The sequence below is a fragment of the Eriocheir sinensis genome, chromosome 16 (assembly GCF_024679095.1).
Source record: "Eriocheir sinensis breed Jianghai 21 chromosome 16, ASM2467909v1, whole genome shotgun sequence".
NCBI lineage: Eukaryota > Metazoa > Arthropoda > Malacostraca > Decapoda > Varunidae > Eriocheir > Eriocheir sinensis.
This window is the reverse complement of record NC_066524.1, coordinates 2,131,269-2,150,650: the sequence shown is the minus strand read 5'-3', so window position 1 is coordinate 2,150,650 and position 19,382 is coordinate 2,131,269. Positions and strand designations below refer to the sequence as shown.

The following is a 19,382-nucleotide window of genomic DNA, read 5'->3' as shown; positions in this document are numbered from 1 at the left end:
GGTTCACAAAAAGTGGTCCAGATCTGACCCTGCCAATACAGACCCATCTCCCTCCTGTCTGTAGTTGGAAAAAATCCTCGAAAGAATAGTGGTGGAGGCCATCACCCGCCATCTCGAGAACAACGCCCTCATCACTGACCAGCAATTTGGGTTCAGATCTGGCCGCTCCACTTCAGACCTCCTGCTGCTTCTCTCCAGAGACTGACAGGACTCCCTAGACACCGGCCTAGATACCCTTGTCGTCGTTCTCGACATCGCAGATGCTTTTGACCGGGTGTGGCAGGCGGGCTTGCTGGAGAAGCTTCGTGCCAAAGGCATCCAAGGACACCTGCTGATGCTGATGAGCGACTACCTTCAAGGAAGAAGCCTCCACGTCGTCGTCGGTGGACAGCAGTCCAGGGACCTCCCAGTAGGTGTCTCAGTCCCCCTGGGATCTGTGCTGGGCCCTGTCCTCTGGAATCTGTACATCGACGACCTTCTCAGGAGTCTGCCAGCAGTCTCTGCATACGTTGACGACTGCACGCTCTCCCTCTCCTACCGTCGTCAAGAAAGCCAGCAAGCGGTTGCTGACGTCAACCAGCAACTACGCTTGATACGGAGTGGGGGGAGCAGTGGCAGGTGAATTTTCTCGTGAGAAGACCCAGGCAATTGTGATCTATCGGTCCCCGGCACCCACACAAGCTGTCGAAGGAAGGGTGATGTTTGGCTCCGTCGCCCTCCCGCTCCAGGATTACGTCAGGATCCTCGGAGTGGACTTGGACCGAGGGCTGCGCTTCGACCGCCTTCTGAAACACGTCGCCCACCAAGCCTCCCTCAGTGTTTCTGCCCTTCGTAGAGTAGCTAATTTCCTTGACAAGCGAGGAATTATGCTCATCTACAATACCCAGGAAAGACCCTACCTGGAGTACGGGGCTCTGACCTGGATGTCCAGTGCGGCCACACACCTGCAGAGACTGGACAAGGTAGAACGACGTGTGAAGCGACTGTTAGAGGAGAGCAACCCCCAGCCGCCCCCACAGGATACGACACCCCTGGACACTCTGGAGCACCGCCGAGACGTCGCTGCGCTGGTGGTATTCCACAAGGCCCAGGTACAAAGAGTACCACACCTGGCGAAGCTGAGGCTCCCCCCGCGAAAGGCTGTGAGAGATACGAGAACGGTACTCTCCAGCCACGAGCAGGTCGGGGTGCCGAGGTCACGCGCCAGCCAGCCCCGAGGACATTCACCTCCAGAGTGTCCCGCCTGTGGAACACGTTCACCGAAGCAGTGCCAATAGTGAGGGAAATACACCCAGCAGCTGAAAGTGGCAGCTCACAGGTGGCGAGGAACATGCCCCACACCACTAGTGCTCATAAATATATAGTGAAATAATGTACGCGAAAAAGTGTCATTTTAAGCCTGACAAAGTGCACAATCGGACATCAGTTACTCGTTCACGTTCGATCGACCGAATTTCTGCTAAAAGAGAGAGCATGCGTTTGCTACTGGCCATTGAAATTAATTAGTTTTGTATTTAGTTGTCGACTCCTTACTCTGACTCTGTCCTGCAACGTGGCAGTGACCTGTATCCCAGTATAGTTGAAATGCCTGAATTTTACTCCCACTCCCACACGACCACCGCGTGTAACGAAACACAGGAGAAATTAATCCAGACAAGGAAAGGTTTTTGCCGGCGCCGGGGATCGAACCCGCGACCAGCGAGACGGGAGAGCCACTCCTTAACCATTCGGCCAAAGAGGTACCCCCTTAGCAGAGGGAGTTATGGAAGGCTCACGGCTTAGTCGCCGCACTACATAGTGACACCTCACCTGTATATCCTTTTTGGCAACTGCCTGAGTTAAAAAGTGTAGGTGATTTATATGGGGGTTTGTATCACTATGTTCACACAGATTAGAGAGTATGTCATTAATGATATAAGGCTGCAATACTGCACTTCTCACGTTATGGAAACGCACTCTCCCTAGTGTGAAATGTGGAGCTTTCCAAATGGCTAGAATTTCTTTAAAAAAAAGCTTTTCGCTTGTTGCATATATGTTTATTAAGTCGTCGGTTGGATATAATAGTCTCCCTTTGCTTTCAACATTTATAAGGGAGTCAATGGGGGAAGCAGGAGTGTCTCTCAAGGTTAGAGAATCATTACAGGCCGCGCAATGCATTGCTTTTCCTAGACTGTGTACGATCAGGCCGGAAATGTTGGCAACCATTTCGTTGGAACACTTTGATGGCTGTGAAACTCTGAGAATGTATGCGTGATCATATTCTGCAGCTACTATCGTTGTTTCATCTTTGATTTTGATTTTTCACAATATAGGTGTTTTTTTTTTTTTTTTTGTTTACTGAATGCTGAGTTATATCATTAAGCTCGCTAGATACAGTTAGTATTAGTACAGATTCCAGGGGGAGGCGGTTACCACTAGCAATATCTAGCGTGTCATTATGCACCAGCAACTTCTCAAAGGCAGCAGAAAAATGTCTAACTGTAGATTATTATTATTATTGCATCCTTCCAAATGCCTTACTTTCCCTCCGAAAAAAACACTTCAATGTGATCTTGACTTAATTTATTCGTCATTAAAAACTTTTGTGCTGAACCATTAGATTCAATTAAGTTTTCATTTAGGATCTGAAAACTTCGTAAACAAAAAAGAGACCCGAGGAATCTTGTTATTCGATTCGACTTTTATTTATTTTTTACAACAAAGGAGACACCTCAAGGGCACAAAAAAGGAAACAATATTAAAAATGCCCGCTACTCGCTGCTCCTACAAAAAAATAATCAAAACAGGTGGCCGAAAGAGAGGTCAATTTCGGGAGGAGAGGTGTCCTGATACCCTCCTCTTGAAAAAGTTCAAGTCGTAGGCAGGAGGAAATACAGATGAAGGAAGATTGGTCCAGAGTTTACCAGCGTGAGGGATGAAAGAGTGAAGATGCTGGTTAACTCTTGCATAAGGGGTTTGGACAGTATAGGGATGAGCATGAGTAGAAAGTCGTGTGCAGCGGGGCCACGGGAGGGGGGGAAGCATACAGTTAGCAAGTTCAGAAGAGCAGTCAGCGTCAAAATAACGATAGAAGATAGAAAGAGAGACAACATCGCGACGGAATTTAAGAGGTAAAAAACTATCAGTAGGAGGAGGAGAGTTGATGAGACGAAGAGCCTTGCGGCCGTACCATAAGGCAGTCTCCTCGACTATAGAAGCTCTTCGGCCAATTTCTCATACCATAATCTTCGAGGGGCCCTCTCCGTAAGCGAAGGAAAGGTGTTGACTGGCGAAATTGTTGGAATCTGGCAAGGGGTCGAAATGGGTACATCTTCGTGAGCCCCTTCGCATATTTTATGCGTCATTTCTGCATTTATCTCATTAAAATAGTAATAAATGATCCAGGAATTATAATAAGACGTATTTGATCTAATAGGAATCTATAAAAAAAAATTAAATAAATGATTTAAAATTTTGTTTAGGGTTCTATCATGATTTTTAACCCTTGCCGAGTTGCCGTGTAAACATTCCTCCCTAGTCACCTCAAGGAGGTAGGTAGTCTTTTCCTATAGCTCCGATGGGGCTCGAACACTTTTCTAACGGCTCCTTGCTTGACGGGATGGTAGCGAGGGTCAGAGAAGTGATAACGCCGGACACATGTGGACTCCCTGGCTGTGTGCGTGGAGAGAGGTGGAAACCAAGGGGTGCTGACGTCACTCCCAATCCCCAAGGCCTCCCGTCTCATAGGCCTTTTAGAAACACGGGCCGCGCAGGGATGCCAACCCTATCACTCACGCTATGTTTCCAATTATACCAATATTTGGCTTTCAATCAACCATTTTCTTCGTGATTATACATTGAAAAATATGTATGATTACATTAATATATGTAAAATGCTTCAATTATTAATATTTCCGTGTAGAGATGTTTACAGAGGCTACCAACCCAACTCGGAAGAAGCTTTAGCTGAGGAAGTGACCGAGATCACCTTATAGTATCCGGCAGAAAGGGGACACCGTTTAAGGGAAGAGGAGGAGGAAGGTTTAGAGGATGCCTAATGGTACGGCCGTCTAACTCCACTCTGTCCAGAAGAACTGTGTGAGTGGAGCCCCCCCACACGTGAAATGCATACTCCATACGAGGGCGGACAAGGCCCCTGTATATGGATAGCAACTGCGCGGGGGAGAAGAACTGGCGGAGACGATACAGAACGCCCAACCTCGAGGATGCTGATTTAGCGAGAGAGGAGATGTGAAGTTTCCAGTTGAGATTTTGAGTTAAAGATAGACCGAGGATATTTAGTGTTGAAGAAGGTGACAGCTGAGTGTTGTCGAAGAATAGGGGATAGGTGATTGGAAGATTGTGTCGAGTTGATAGGTGGAAAAATTGAGTTTTTGAGGCATTGAACGACACAGGGTTCCTTCTACCCAATCAGAACTGAAAGCAAGGTCTGAGGTTAACCCTTACACTGCCAAGCTGCCACTCTTTTTCTGTTGTTCACTGATGATCTTCTTTCCAAAACGAACTGTCTTATCCATTCCTACGCCGATGATTCCACTCTGCATTACTCAACTTCTTTTAATAGAAGACCCACCCTACATGAACTTAACGACTCAAGGCTGGAGGCTGCAGAACGCTTAGCCTCAGACCTTATTATTATTTCCGATTGGGGCAAGAGGAACCTGGTGTCCTTCAACGCCTCAAAAACACAGTTTCTCCACCTATCCACTCGACACAATCTTCCAAACAACTATTCCCTATTCTTCGACAACACCCAGCTATCACCTTCCTCAACACTAAACATCCTCGGTCTATCCTTAACTCAAAATCTCAACTGGAAACTTCATATCTCATCTCTTACTAAATCAGCTTCCTCGAGGCTGGGCGTTCTGTACCGTCTCCGCCAGTTCTTCTCTCCCGCACAGTTGCTGTCCATATACAGGGGCCTTGTCCGCCCTCGTATGGAGTATGCATCTCATGTGTGGGGGGGGGGGCTCCACTCACACAGCTCTTCTGGACAGAGTGAAGTCTAAGGCTCTTCGTCTCATCAGCTCTCCTCCTCTTACTGATAGTCTTCTACCTCTTAAATTCCGCCACAATGTTGCCTCTCTTTCTATCTTCTATCGATATTTCCACGCTGACTGCTCTTCTGAACTTGCTAACTGCATGCCTCCCCCCCTCCCGCGGCCCCGCTGCACTCGACTTTCTATTCATGCTCATCCCTATACTGACCAAGCCCCTTATGCAAGAGTTAACCATCATCTTCACTCTTTCATCCCTCACGCTGGTAAACTCTGGAACAATCTTCCTTCATCTGTATTTCCTCCTGCCTACGACTTGAACTCTTTAAAGAGGAGGGTATCAGGACATCTCTCCTCCCGTATTTGATCTTGTTTTCGGCCACCTCTGTTGTTTCTTTTTTAGGAGCAGCGAGTAGCGGGCTTTTTTTTATTATTGTTTTCTTTTTTTTGTGCCCTTGTGCTCCCTCCTTTGTTGTAAAAAAAATATATATACATATATATATATATATATATATATATATATATATATATATATATATATATATATATATATATATATATATATATATATATATATATATATATATATATATATATATATATATATATATATATATATATATATATATATATATATATATATATATATATATATATATATATATATATATATATATATATATATATATATATATATATATATATATATATATATATATATATATATATATATATATATATATATATATATATATATATATATATATATATATATATATATATATATATATATATATATATATATATATATATATATATATATATATATATATATCAATATATATTTTTATATATATATATATATATATATATATATATATACATATATATTCATATATATATATATATATATATATATATATATATATATATATATATATATATATATATATATATATATAGATTATTTTTTTTTACGTTGTTGCCTATTGCGCCGGTAGGCATTTTTCCGGTGGGGCCTGATGGTCGGCCCAAGGCTTCTTCCAGGTGGGGCCTGATGGTCGGCCCATCCCGTTCTGGCGCAGGCGAGTGTTTATAGTGGCGACATCTTGCATTGGCTCATGCTGCCCCCCGGAACTCGTACTTGATTCGCTTGGACGGCTTCCTCTAGAGTCCGGGTTGATGGGTGGTCTTCAGGACAGCATGTGGGTAGTTTTAAGTCACTCGGGGGTGACCGAAAAATCCGAGTGGTAGCGTGAGGATTCGAACCCGCGTCGTCCATCACGCGGCGAATGTGGGTCCAGTACGCTATCACTTCGGCCACCGCCCTTGGACGGAGATCAGAGCTCACTAAGACCCCTAAATCCCTCTCGCACCCAGACCTGCTTATGAGAGTGTCACCTGTGATGGCCAGGGGTCGAACCCGGGGCTGTTATATTGGTGTTTCAGCGGTGGGATTTCACTTTAACTAGTTGAGAATTGAACCATTGGGGGGAAAGTAACTTATTAGAAACTCATTTTCAGTAAACTTCACAGAGTGAGTTCATGGTGGCTAGGTATTAGACTGCACCTGAGAGGAAGGTTAGGATATAAGATTTTTTTTTTTTTTTTTTTGGTGTGCATTTAACCTTATATTAGTTGTCTGAATTATGCCAAGGGTCGCCTTAGTGGCCCATAGTCAGTTACCGGTACACTGGAAAAACGTGTCATGGGAGTTGGATGTTAACCTAAGCTGTAAGAGGTAGGATTACGGGAAAGAAAGATAAGGATGTAACCAATGTTTTATGTTATGGGTTGTAAGTGGTAAAGAAAGGGAGTGTTGATAAGTAGTTACTGTAAGGAAAACCCACCTTTGGAGACGCTAATGAATTACCCTAACGTTCCCGGGGACTGATGGTAAAGTGGGATCGAGCCCATACTCATTAACCTCCCCAATGCGTTTCCCTTCAAGATTCATGTGATGATTATACTTCCCCCTTTCTTAACCATAAAAATGAGCAGGATGTTTTGGAAGAATAGTATCGTTCGCCTTAAGGTATCTAGTGTTCTATGTTATCTATTGTATTGTAAGTAATGGAAGATTATATTCTCAACCACCTACATCAACGTCAGGCCAACCTGGGCACTTGTAGTTGGTTTGAAATGAACCGGGGTTAGGCAAGGGTGAAGCCGAAGTTCCCGGAGAAAGAGTAATAGTTCACTAGTGGTAGTGTATCCACGGATGTGACATTTGTTTTAGGGTGAAACTTCCGTCCGCCTCGATTTATTAATGTCATGAAATCTACTGTTTTAATTATAAGTCGTGCGGCAGCACGCAGCTTACAGTCGACCCAATCTGGTACGGGGACATTCAGGACTTCCTAGGCGCTGAACTAAACTTATGCACTCCTTGCTGCGGAAACGGATGGCGAAAATGTCAATGAGTGTATGAACCGATTTATGTGTTTTGTTTTTGTATATGTGAGGATAATTTATATTTTGTGTTTTGATTTGTAAGTGTATTTTGTTACAATTTTTGTTGGATATGTAAGGTCAAGGGTGTTTAATCTTAGGAACGAGAGCGAGGGAGGCTAGTCCCGCCTGACACTCCTTACCTGTAGCCAGGTTACTAAGAGGAAGGCTGGGGCAGTGGACCCATGACATAATCGAGCCATGCCAGGTGAGGCATCTTTGCTTTTATTTAAGCAGGAAACGGGATTCTAGTATAGAATACCCGTAGGAAGTAAGCCCCAGGGTAGCCGTTAGGTTGGGCAGGCCCTTGTTGTATTATGGTACTACCGTGTTAGGGTAGGTGTTGTATTGTTGAAATCATGGAGCAGTGCTAAGTCGCTGTCTCTGTGCCACACGGACGCCTGATAGGAGAAGGAGGGTAGAGTTGGTTGATTAATGATATCCAAAGTATAATAACATAGTGCCTTAGGGGAAGGAAGGTATTAGGCTTCGGGAGAAACTAGGGAGGTGACACTATTGTAACGTACCCGCCGGCATACCAACACCGCAGAAGCCAGTTAAAAGCCAACGGGGAAAAATTGGGAATACCCCCTTGTACATGGCCATGGTTATTTACCGGATCCAGTTTCTCCTCAGCCGAAACAATACCCGTAGCGGTTAAAATTATATAAGTAGATAAGGGAAGAGAACGATAAATACGAACCACAGCTTGGGTTGGCACCCCTGATATAAATCCACTCGTTTTTATGTATATTTATACGTTACGTCCTAGAAAATAAGGGAAAATTAAGTTTAGAATTAACACACAAAAAGACAACCTCAGAAAGGCAGAGGAAGGATAGATTAATGTACCAAGCTGAAAGGCGAGAAGGGAGAGTGTTGGAACCTGGTGAAGGCCACGTCAGAAGCCAAGGTAACGAGGCAACCGCGCCAGCTGGCCAGATTCATTCTGGACTTGACCTTCCGTGCGGCAGGTAAGCTCACAGCTCGCTAGAGTACGGTTGCCTGGGGAGTGAGAGATATCCCTAGTCGACGTTCATTAGTGATTTATTCTGAACTTGACCTTCCGTACGGCAGGTGAATGGCGAGAGACAGCTGAAGGCCGGTGTCCCGGGCTAGGCAAGGCGAGTGGCCCGCCATCTTGAAGCCGCCCAGTTGAGAGTCGGGAATGGACCCAGACGCCAGTGGTTAACAAGGATCATGCCCTCAGTCATGAGTGCCTGAACTGAGCTAAGGTAAGGGCGAGACACTCCAGTCCCTACCGCCCCCGAGACCAGCAGGCTTGTGATGGGAGTAACGCACAACAGCATATAGTGTAGCTCTCAGGCCTCCACCAAGCCAAGGAAATTGTGTTAAACGGGTAAGGGGCACCCGCTATGTGGACGAGGGGCTAGCAGTGACCTCACCCCCCCTTGAGCTGTAACAGTCTGATCTTTCCCTCATACTAGACCCTTTTCTTCCTATTTTGTTATGAGTGTTTTTATTTGTGGGTGCACGCCGATGCAGGAAGTTGAAATCGGATTGTCTAGTCAATCGGGCGGTAGCCCTGTGATATATACCGACATATGTTCATCTCTCTCGTGTGTAGCATTTATCCATAGGGATGTCAGGGGTTAGAAGAAAGATTTTCAATTTTGTATTAACCAAAACATGCTACCCACCCATCGGGAGTGAGGATTAAAGCAATAAATTGTAATCTGCCTATGTCCTGTATTAATGCATACAGCCTTCCTATCCTACGGTGCTGTCTCGCAATCTCCCCCACCACGACCTCCGAAGGTAACCACGACCCCACACTACCAAACTTGGGACGGAGGATACCATCTACCTCAAGGAACAACCCATAGTAGGCTGGGGAGCGGCGGACACTATCTACCAGGTGGGACAGTTGTTAAAGTCAAGTGTTGCCAGGCCTGCCAGGGTAGGGAGAGTCTGGGGACTAAACAGTTAGTTTAGTTCCGTCCCACCTGGTTCATAGAACTGCCGTTCCTCGCTTACAGGCTTTGGGGGTTGTGCCATACTACAACCTCCTGGTGGCAGCTTACAGAGAGGGAACAGCAGGGAATCGAACCCAGCCGTACACTCTGTGAGGTTGAGGAATCATAGCTTCCTCCCCTTTTTTTATATTTTTCAACAGGTGATGGCCAGGGGTCGAACCCGGGGCTGTTACAATTCCTTTCACGGTGAAGCGACGGGTGTTTGACATGGCTTTGATGTCATCTTTATTTTACAGTTGTGAGTCGTGGCTGAGCGCGGACTTAAAGCCTATCACAAAAGTTTACAACTGGGTAATCAAACAGATGCTAGGCGTGCGTAAAAACACCGCCAGTGATATATGCTACGCCGAGGCAGGCTACCCGTTGTTTCCCGACTTGATGAGGCACAAACAACACAAATTCCTTTTTAATATGTGGAAAGAGCGTAATAGCATGATTGATGACTCGTTACATTTCGCAATGGTAAATACAATTCAGAACAGGAGCCCGGTTGGAAAACTAGTCAGTGAGTTTATTACCACGCCCGTACCTGATTGGGACACACTCATGGTAAATTTACATAATAAAATTAACAGAACACAATCCACTCGGTATAACACATATAAAGACTTAAATCTCTTACTAGAAGTACACGAAATACACAAATATAGACATACAGTTAAAGAACACTATCGCAAGGCATTTACGCAATTCCGGGTGTCTGGCCATAAGCTGTGCATCGAGACCGGCCGATGGAACAGGCGCGGGTGAGGGAGACTCCCGCCCGAGGACAGGCTGTGTGGCTGTGGCCTCGTTCAGACAGGGCGTCACGTGGCCCAGCACTGCCCACTCTCCCAGGGTGTCAAGGACTGCTACCAATTCAATAACTTGGAAGAAGTTTTTTTCAGAAAAATACAGTAGTCGGGTGCAGTGTAAAATAATATTTGATCTACTTGAAATACTAGCTTTCGCATGTTTTAGTATTCTTCTGTCGAATAACTGTGTGTTTTATGCTTTTCTCAAATGTTTCTGGTACTTGTGTTTTAACGTTCCAATGTCGTGTATGCTCGATTCACATTTGAGTTTTAGTATTCATAGTTCTTTTGTTTTTAAATTTTATTGTGTAATTATTTATATTTTGGACTGCAATGTTTTCCTATATTTTTAATGTTCATTCACTTTGTGGTCAACAAACTATCTATCTATCTATCTATATATATGTGTGTGTGTGTGTGTGTGTGTGTGACGTCTCCACCAATATTTATTTCGTTGGCATCACAGGGTTTGATGCCTGCTACCCCGACCTTTCCGCAGGCTGCTGTGACTTGCACCTCTTAGGAAGGAAAATGTCTGCGTGTGTGCGTGTGTCTGTGTGTGCGTGCGCGTGCGTGTACGTGCGTGCGCGTACTTGCGTGCATGTGTGCGTGTGTGGGTGTATGCGAGCTTCGGCTAAGGGTGTTGGCTACGTGTGTGTGTGTGTGTGTGTGTGTGTGTGTGTGTGTGTATGTGATTATTGCGGTGCCTTTAAGTGTTTGTGTGTGTGTGTGTGTGTGTGTGTGTGTGTGTGTGTGTTTGTGTGTGTGTGTGTGTGTGTGTGTGTGTGCACGACTTATGAAACAGCTCATCGGTATTCAAATCGTCCGATAGATCAATAAAAAGGGAACTTTATGATTTATGCACACACACACACACACACACACACACACACACACACACACACACACACACATTGGCGGCTGTACTAGCGCTGTGACTGGAGAGATTCATAACGTCAATCATGATGTCACGCTTGGGGAGGGGCCTCGGGCCTGGAGGATTTTTATGTAGGCAGATGGTAAATACGCATCCGGGGCAGCCGCTTATAATATAAGTGTAAAATTTCCAGCGTTCTATTTATCACGTGGAGGCTCCCATCTATCACTGAGCAGTGTGAAGCACCGGTGTTCGGCCGTGGCCTTCGCTGTACTATGTACTATATGGTAGAGGCAGTCTTCTTTTTAATGGTAATTTGCATTCTTCCTCGTTTGATCAATGATATCCTCCTCCCCTCCACATAGGATGACAGCCATGTGTGTGTGTGAGTATGTGTGTGTGTGTGTGTATGTGTGTGTGTGTGTGTGTGTGTGTGTTATCAACGGCGCCAAGGGGGACGCAGAGCCACTACACGTGGAAGAATTAACTATTTCTCATTACTCAGTGTGTGTATCTTGGGTCACCCTTCACAAGTGATGGTTCCGTGTCCTCCGCCCTAAAGGCACATGCCACAATGAAGTTGAGTCACGTAATAAAGTTTGTGTCGTTTATTAAAAAAAAAATGACGTGCCATATGTAGTCAAGCGACGGGTGTTTGACGCCGCTCTCATATCTGCACTGTTGTACGGCTGTGAGTCGTGGTTGGGGGCTGACCTCAAGCCTATTGTTAAATTGTACAACTGGGCCATTAAGACACTTTAGGGCGTGAGAAAGTCGACCCCCAACGACACTTGCTATGACGAGGCATGATATCCTTCGCTCCCCGACCTAGTTATGTTCAGACAGCATAAGTTTTGCTCGAAGATGGAGCATGAGAGGCATGGGCAGGCAGACTACCCTTTGACGTATGCCATAAATGTTGCCATGCGAGCTGACACTACAACAGGAGCCTAATCAGTGATGTTCTTGCTACCAACGTGCCTAAGATGCAAAGTCTATTACAAAAGGTACTTACATGAACGCATCTCTACGCCAGTGGGGTCACGTTGTGTTGTGTACCGTATGATAAATCCCATCTTTGTACTCCATAGCATGTGTAAGGATCGTCACACAATCATGACCGTTTAAGAATGTTTTTTACCCGTTTCCGTGTGTCTGGACATAACCTTGCGATAGAAAGTGGCCGATGGAACAGGCGCGGGCGTGGTCGGTTGCCGGTGGAGGAGCGTCTGTGTACCTGTGGAGCTATTCAAACCGAGCGTCACGTGGTACAAGATTGTTGAATTACTGGAAATGTGAGAGATCTATATGGTCTAAATATCCTCGAGGATTTGTTTGATGGGAAATATAGTAATGAAGACTCCTGTAAAATAATTAATGAAATTTGGAATTTGTATAATCAAGTGTATGTATAGTTTGGTGTGTTGCAGAGGTATTTTTTCCTTTTTTTTCTATTGTGTAGGTGACAGGGTAACGTGTATGTAATACGGTCGTGTTTCTTTTAAATTTGCGTAAAACTTACTGGTGGTTGCATGTATAATTTACTGCTTGTTTTGTTGTTTGTTTTAATGGCGTTAGTAATTATTATTGTGGTGTTTTATCTTTTGTATTCTAAAGAGAGTAACTAGTCAATGGTTAAGTTATAATTTCGTTTAATGGGATAGTTTTACTATTTCATTTATAGCTGTGTTCTGATGTTTTAATTGTTGTCTGTAACTTATCGAGGAGTAATTGGTTCATCTTAATAAGGGTTTCATGCGCGTTGTCTTCTTGTTTTTTGTTTGAACTTGTGCTTCACAACCTTTTATTAATCTTACTGAGCTTTATTGCTTTGTCTTAATTTTGGCTTCGATTTCTTTTCTTTTTTCTGGCACAAATTTTTTTATTAATTTTTGAACTGCAGTTTTATTATGTGTGTTTCTGTATTTTGTTCGTGTTTAGTTCATTTGAGTTGTATACATATTGCTTGATTTTATGATTGTGTGTGACAAACTATGGTCAATAAACTATCTATCTATCAGTGTGCGTGTGTGTGTGTGTGTGTGTAATTCACCACTGCCTGTTCACGAGTTGGACTCGCAATCGCCAGGAAGTACCCTTCCGACATGAGCAAGTTCATGATCATTATAGTCGATGTGTGGGTACTGCCACGACCTCACACACCACACACTCCATCCCCTTTGCTCAAGGGGAGAGAGTAACCACTCCTTGTCAGCGGAAAGATTCCGACCTGAGCGGGGCTCGAACTGACACCTGTCAGGCAGTGAAGCCTGGCAGCGCAGCGCTCTAACCGATGGAGCTACGGAGTGGTGTGTGTGTATATATGTGTGTTTGTGTGTGTGTGCGCGCACCTCGCCACACCCGGGCCTAGAATCTAGGTACTCTAAGGCCCTTACCACTCCCAGGCACTGAACACTTCGCCTCCGCATCGTGCTTAAAAAAAAGGTGCCGCTTTAGCGTGCGGTCTACCCAGCCATTTACACCTCAGCGTGCGGTCTACCACCATATTTACAATTCAACGTTCAGTCTACCTCCGCTACAGGAAATTTACATGGTAGGACAATGAAAAAAGCAAGTTGAGTAGTGCTGAAAAATGATTTATTATTATCCAAAAGATTGTTTTCTCGCAAAAATGTTAATGCTGCTTCTTCCGGCAAAATGACACGTCTGTAGAAATATTTTAATAACATTGCAGCCAGTTATATAGCTAAATGAACTACACTGATGTTATTGGCTTCAGTGTAAGGAAGACGACAGTGATGCGGGTGTTCGCTGATTGTCCTTTTATATAGACAGGCCAGGAACGCTCAGGTGACACGATAACGTTGATAAGCTGAGTCTCCAGAGACAGATTAGGTTATTATATATCTTAGGCTACGTTTACTATGATCAGGTCATTTCACAGATAAGGAGCACCCAGGTGACAATGCAACATAATATGAGGTATCGGAAGATAGGTCAGGTCATTAACTTAGACTACACATACTTGGGTAGACTACGAATACTGCGGTAGACCGCACGCTAAAGAAGCACCAAAAAAGGAATCATAGTAATAACAGACTTATTGCGACTCTCACTTTCCAGTGCCAGATATTAAAACTATTCTAACGGATAGAATCACACTCTAGGATCACTTATATGGTTAGGAACTAAAGACCATTGCACGACAGCCAACTCACTTGGCTATGAATTCACAAGGGCAAAGACTCGAAAAACGTGTGGATTTTGGTTACTACTTTACGAGGGCGAAGACTGAAGTTTTGAGTAGAGTTCGAAAAAGGTAAAAGGTAATGACAATCTTATATACGTGTAAATGTTTATTAAAGTAAGAAACTATACGTACTAAACTCCAGACTTTATCCTCTACCTACCATAGTGCATATTAGTGCATCAGTGCAGCAGTATTTTGTACAATTTATCGATCTCGATGTCGGAGTGTTTCAAGAAAAGCTGCTCCTTACAAAATAGCTACATATCGTAATTGAAATACCCGTTCTCTAATAGATGCATACGTTCATACACACAAAAGTAAATGTAGCAAAGTAACAACCAAATACAAATAGCACACACACACACACACACACACACACACACACACACACACACAGCTCACAACCTGTCCAAGCTAAACCAAGTCTTTCTTCCTACCTCCTTCATTTGGAAATAGTTGGCTTCCTTACAAATGTCTGTGAGACAGATATGAACACTGAGGCCACGCGCAGCTTTAGCGGGTAGGTTGGGTAGCTTATATCAAAACGCATCTATAGCATCGTTAACTACACAAGATGACAGCTAAAAGTATACTTAAATATATACCAAAAAAAACCCACAAGACTATTACATTTTTCAGTATAGTTGATTCTTCGACTCCATTTGGGGACATGCATGGGCCGGGATTTCAGAGCAGACCAGCAGAAGTATAGACGGTGGCGTGTCCATGATTAACACCTCGTCATCTTGTTCCTTGCTGGAGTGGTCGCTGACTGACTGACGGTAATTGTCTTGTTTTTTGATAGGAGGGAAAATGACCTAACCCACAGAAATCATCATATATATAGGAAAAAGAGACTGGAATTGGTCTGCTCTACTCTGGATGGGTGGTGAGGGAAGGCGACAGGGCTGAGTAGGAAGCTGGATGGCGGCGACTAGAGAAGCTACTCCTCCCTGTTATGTTACGGCTGGCGTCTGTTCTGGAGGGTGAGGTTGATCGGAGGCCCTGGCATACATGGTGTGGCTGCTGCCAAAAGGGACGGGATCGAAGAGCTTCAGACGCAGAATATGGAGTTCAGCGCTGGCCGCCACACACTTCGATTGGACATAGCCTAAATAATTTTACCTACTTCTCTTTGTAAAGTGAAGGCGAGGTTGATCGGAGGCCCGAGAAAGGACGGGAACGGAAAGCTTCAGACGCAGTATATGGAATATAGCGCAGGCCACCACATTTCGATAGGACAGACATATCCCTACTCCTCCCTGCAATGTGAACGGGGGGGTTGGGCCCTGTTCTGGAAGGGGAGGTTGATCGGATGCGCGTTGGGATTGCCAGGAGGGGCGGGAACGGAGAGCTTCAGACACAGATTATGCAGTATAGCGCAGGCCGCCACAACATTCAGATTGGACGGATATATCCCATCCATAGCTGCCACCAAACACGGGAATCTGGCAGTCAGCAGGTTCAGAGCGTGATTCGAGACTTGCAGAGTGGTGAAGTGCGCGAAATTGAAGAGCTCGTCCATCCAGTTCGCTGGATTAGCGATTGGGATGAGAAAGTATCTTCTAGGAGGGAAGTTGAGGTTCGCCAGGACGTATCCATCATACTCGTCATTCTGGAGGGCGTCAAGAAGACAGCTGTCTCGGAACGTCTGCCAGTCACCCTCCGCGTAGGGCTGCACCATGAGAGAGGTGATTTGCCCCTGTGGCCCACATACCACCAGCAGCTTCAGGAGTCTTTGGCCGTACTGTTGGTTTCCTACGCCCAATTCCATGCCCAAAAACCCAGCCAGAGGGATGGGTATACTGTTGATGCAACCAATCACGTTCACAAGTTGTCCAATCTCTTGGAAGTCCGCCTTGAATGTCTCCTGTTGCTGTGTGTCCGGGAAATCTAGGAAGTGGTCCTTCAACTCGTTCACAAGGGTGCTGGAGACGTGGCCCACCACTGTTCTGGTCCGGGTCGTCGGCAGCCTCGCCACGCCCGCCGCTCGTGCCACCTTGCCCGTGGCGAAGAACCGCAAGGCCGTTAGAAGCTGAAGTTGTAAAGGTATGTCTGAAACCAATAAATACTATTACCGTATCTTTAGAAAAGTGTAAAGGCATGTCGGAAACCGATAGACAACGTTGCTATATTTTAAGAGAGTTGGATACATTTAGGTTCAAGAATGAGGTCGTAAGCAAGAACTGGTTGGCGAAATAGGGTAGTGTGTGAATGGATCAAATCAATGTAGCAATGAGCTGTTAGTCTAGACGCTGTTAGATATATTAATGAAGAGTGAAGACAAAGGACGAATAAATAGTTGTCAATTGGGGCAGGACATTTAAGTATATAGTTTAACGTAACTATAGACTCTTATGCTGGGATCACATATCTGCGATTTTGCCTCTGCGACTAAATGCGATATCGAAAATGTGAAAAAATGGTGAAATCGCAATTTATTACGCTCCTGCTGAAATAATCGTAACAGGAATCGCAGAGAGTCTTTCCGAAGCGTATCGGTGTTGCCACGTATTACGGGTGATCGCGCGATGCGCCCACCGCTGCGATTTATTTGGGAATGTTCAAAACAAATCGCAAGCTGCCTCTGCGAGTCCCATATCGCTCGACTCATCGCAGCGTGATCGCAGCGTGAACGCAGTGAAAGCGCAGCACACTGCGACTCGGCAACGATATCGTTGCAATGATTGCAGTGGCCTGCGACAAATCGTTGGTGAATCTAGCAACTTTCTCATCGCGAGATGTGTCAACGAGGTATCGCAGGGGCGTTTCCTATAAATAAGCTGGGCGAGCGACATTCCCTTAAGGGGATAAATCTTTAGAACGACGCTCCTTCGCCTAGTTTCCACACTGCCGTGCTCTGGTGGCGACTGCCTCTCGACTGCCTCTCGCTCTGCCAACCACCGCTCCCGCCCACAGTGTGCCGCACACCGTCTTGTCCCCTTCAGGACCCCTTCTACATCATACCGAAGGAAAGGAAGGACAGGAAACCCCCACAAAAGACCAAGAAAACCAAAGTCTCTTCACCAGCCCCCACACCTACCAATCCACGAAGCCCCAAACCACCACCATCATCGCCAACATCGTCCAACACACCTTCAGCACCTGACGACCAGCCTGCTGTGGAGATATTGGCCACCTGCCATTCTGTGGAAGTAATCAGGAATCCACAGGAAGTCATACAGGCGCTTCCAGCTCCTCCACCCACGCAGAACCTGTCTTACGGGAACAAAATGAGTCCGATCCAGAGTAGCCTGTCCAAGCAGAAAGTGAGGAGGAGGACGCCGATGAAAAAGAAGAAGAATTATCATCAGAGGGCCAGGCGGCATGTGGAAAGAGGAGGAGGCCGCTGCCCCTGCCGGCAGAGGTTGAGAGGGAACTGGGGGAGTGGCTGCTGGGACTGAGCAAAGACGCCCCCATCAGACTCCGAGCCAACAGCTCCCGCGTCCACGAGCATAAATTTATAGTCTGCATCCACAACAGCCGGCAGGATCACCGAAAATAACATATTGTAATTATAGTAGTGTGAACCACTAAACTTTGGATTCCTGATGCATATGTGTTTCCCGTCAATTGCACCCATGCAGGGTGTGGGGGAAATTCCAGCTTTTTCGGAATTCATTGGCAATCTCCTTCCAACCCTCCACTGAGTCTGGCATTTGCAGGAATTTATCTCCAAATGCAGCATATATGGCTCTGCACGTCTCAGGAACAACAAAGGAGATGGTGTTAGGTGCCACACTGAATGCATAACCAAGGCTCTTGTTGGAATTCCCCGTTGCGAGGAATCTGAAAGTTATAGCAACACGTAAGCCAGGGTCCAAGGGCTTCCTCCAGAACGTCGTCTTCTTTTCGATGTAGGGTCGAACACGCTCCACTATCTCGTTAAACATGGTCTCAGTGATGCGGATGAAGTTCCGGTAGAGCAGAGGGTCCTCGTCAGCCAGCTCACGCATCAGGTTTTGATAGTGGCCTGTGGTGGCTCGTCGTGTCAGGTATCCATGTACCCAAGTACTTCGGGCCTTCCTTTTCTTCCTTTTCTGTATCAGTTGTACAACATATTGGAAGGTTATTATGTGCAATCTCTCAAAGGCCATTATAGCTGCCACTAGCTGAAGATTCTTCACAATGTCACTGTCGATAAAGTCACTGAGGCTCATGGTGTTGCCATTACTACTGCAGGGGTAGATTGGTTAGTGTACAAGCAGGTGGACCCACCCCTCATTCATATCCCAGTGGGGACACCCGGCAGGTGGTCACTATTAATTGTAGTACATCGTTGCGAAGTCGAACTAGAAACGAGAGCCAGTCGAGCAGCAGTCGAGCAGCATTCTTCATCCATTGCAATGATCGTGCGTACGTCGCAGGTGCTCACGATGTGCTCACGATGAATCCCTGCGTGAGTTTGCGATAATTGCAGTAAGCTGCGATACGCACTCGATCTTTCCTCGCTTCGCCTGCAATGGTTGCAAAGTTCTACGAATAACCGAGCGGAGATTGGGCACACGTCGTAGTGGATCGCGAGATCTTTCTTGTCGCAACAAATCGCGCTTCTCGGGTGGCGACCGAGCTGAGACTCCAACATTTTCGTTATCGCAGTTGGTCGCAGAGGCAAAATCGCAGATGTGTGATCCCAGCATTATACTCTTCATATAGGTAGCTATTATTGTACAACCCAATGTGTTAATTAAGGACCAATGTAGCTGTTAAATGTTCCACTATCATGGCAAGAAGAAGAAGAAGAAGAAGAAGAAGAAGAAGAAGAAAAGAAAAAGAAGAAAAAGAAAAAAAAGAAGAAAAAGAAGAAGAAAGGAGAATAAGAAGGAGAAGAAGGAGAAGAAGGAGAAGAAGGAAAAAAAAAGGAAAAGAAGAAGAAGAAGAAGAAGAAGAAGAAGAAGAAGAAGAAGAAGAAAGGGGAAAAGAATTGGAAGCAAAAGAAACAGAATACGAATAATAATAATAATAATAATAATAATAAGAAGAAGAAGAAGAAGAAGAAGAAGAAAAAGAAGAAGAAGAAGAAAAAAAAGAATTAGAAGTAGATGATAAAGA

At 45.1% G+C, this 19,382-nt stretch overlaps 1 protein-coding gene across 1 annotated transcript in view; it reads right to left on the bottom strand.

Annotated features, from left to right (window-relative positions):
* Positions 1-14,314: 14,314 nt before the first annotated feature.
* LOC126999135 (uncharacterized) overlaps positions 14,315-19,382 on the bottom strand; it is a 9,103-nt gene continuing 4,035 nt past the window's right edge. The window contains exon 3 of the mRNA XM_050861463.1: positions 14,315-16,365. Coding sequence (XP_050717420.1) covers positions 15,583-16,365 — 783 coding nt within the window. The 3' untranslated portion in view covers positions 14,315-15,582. The remainder of the gene's footprint in view (positions 16,366-19,382) is intronic.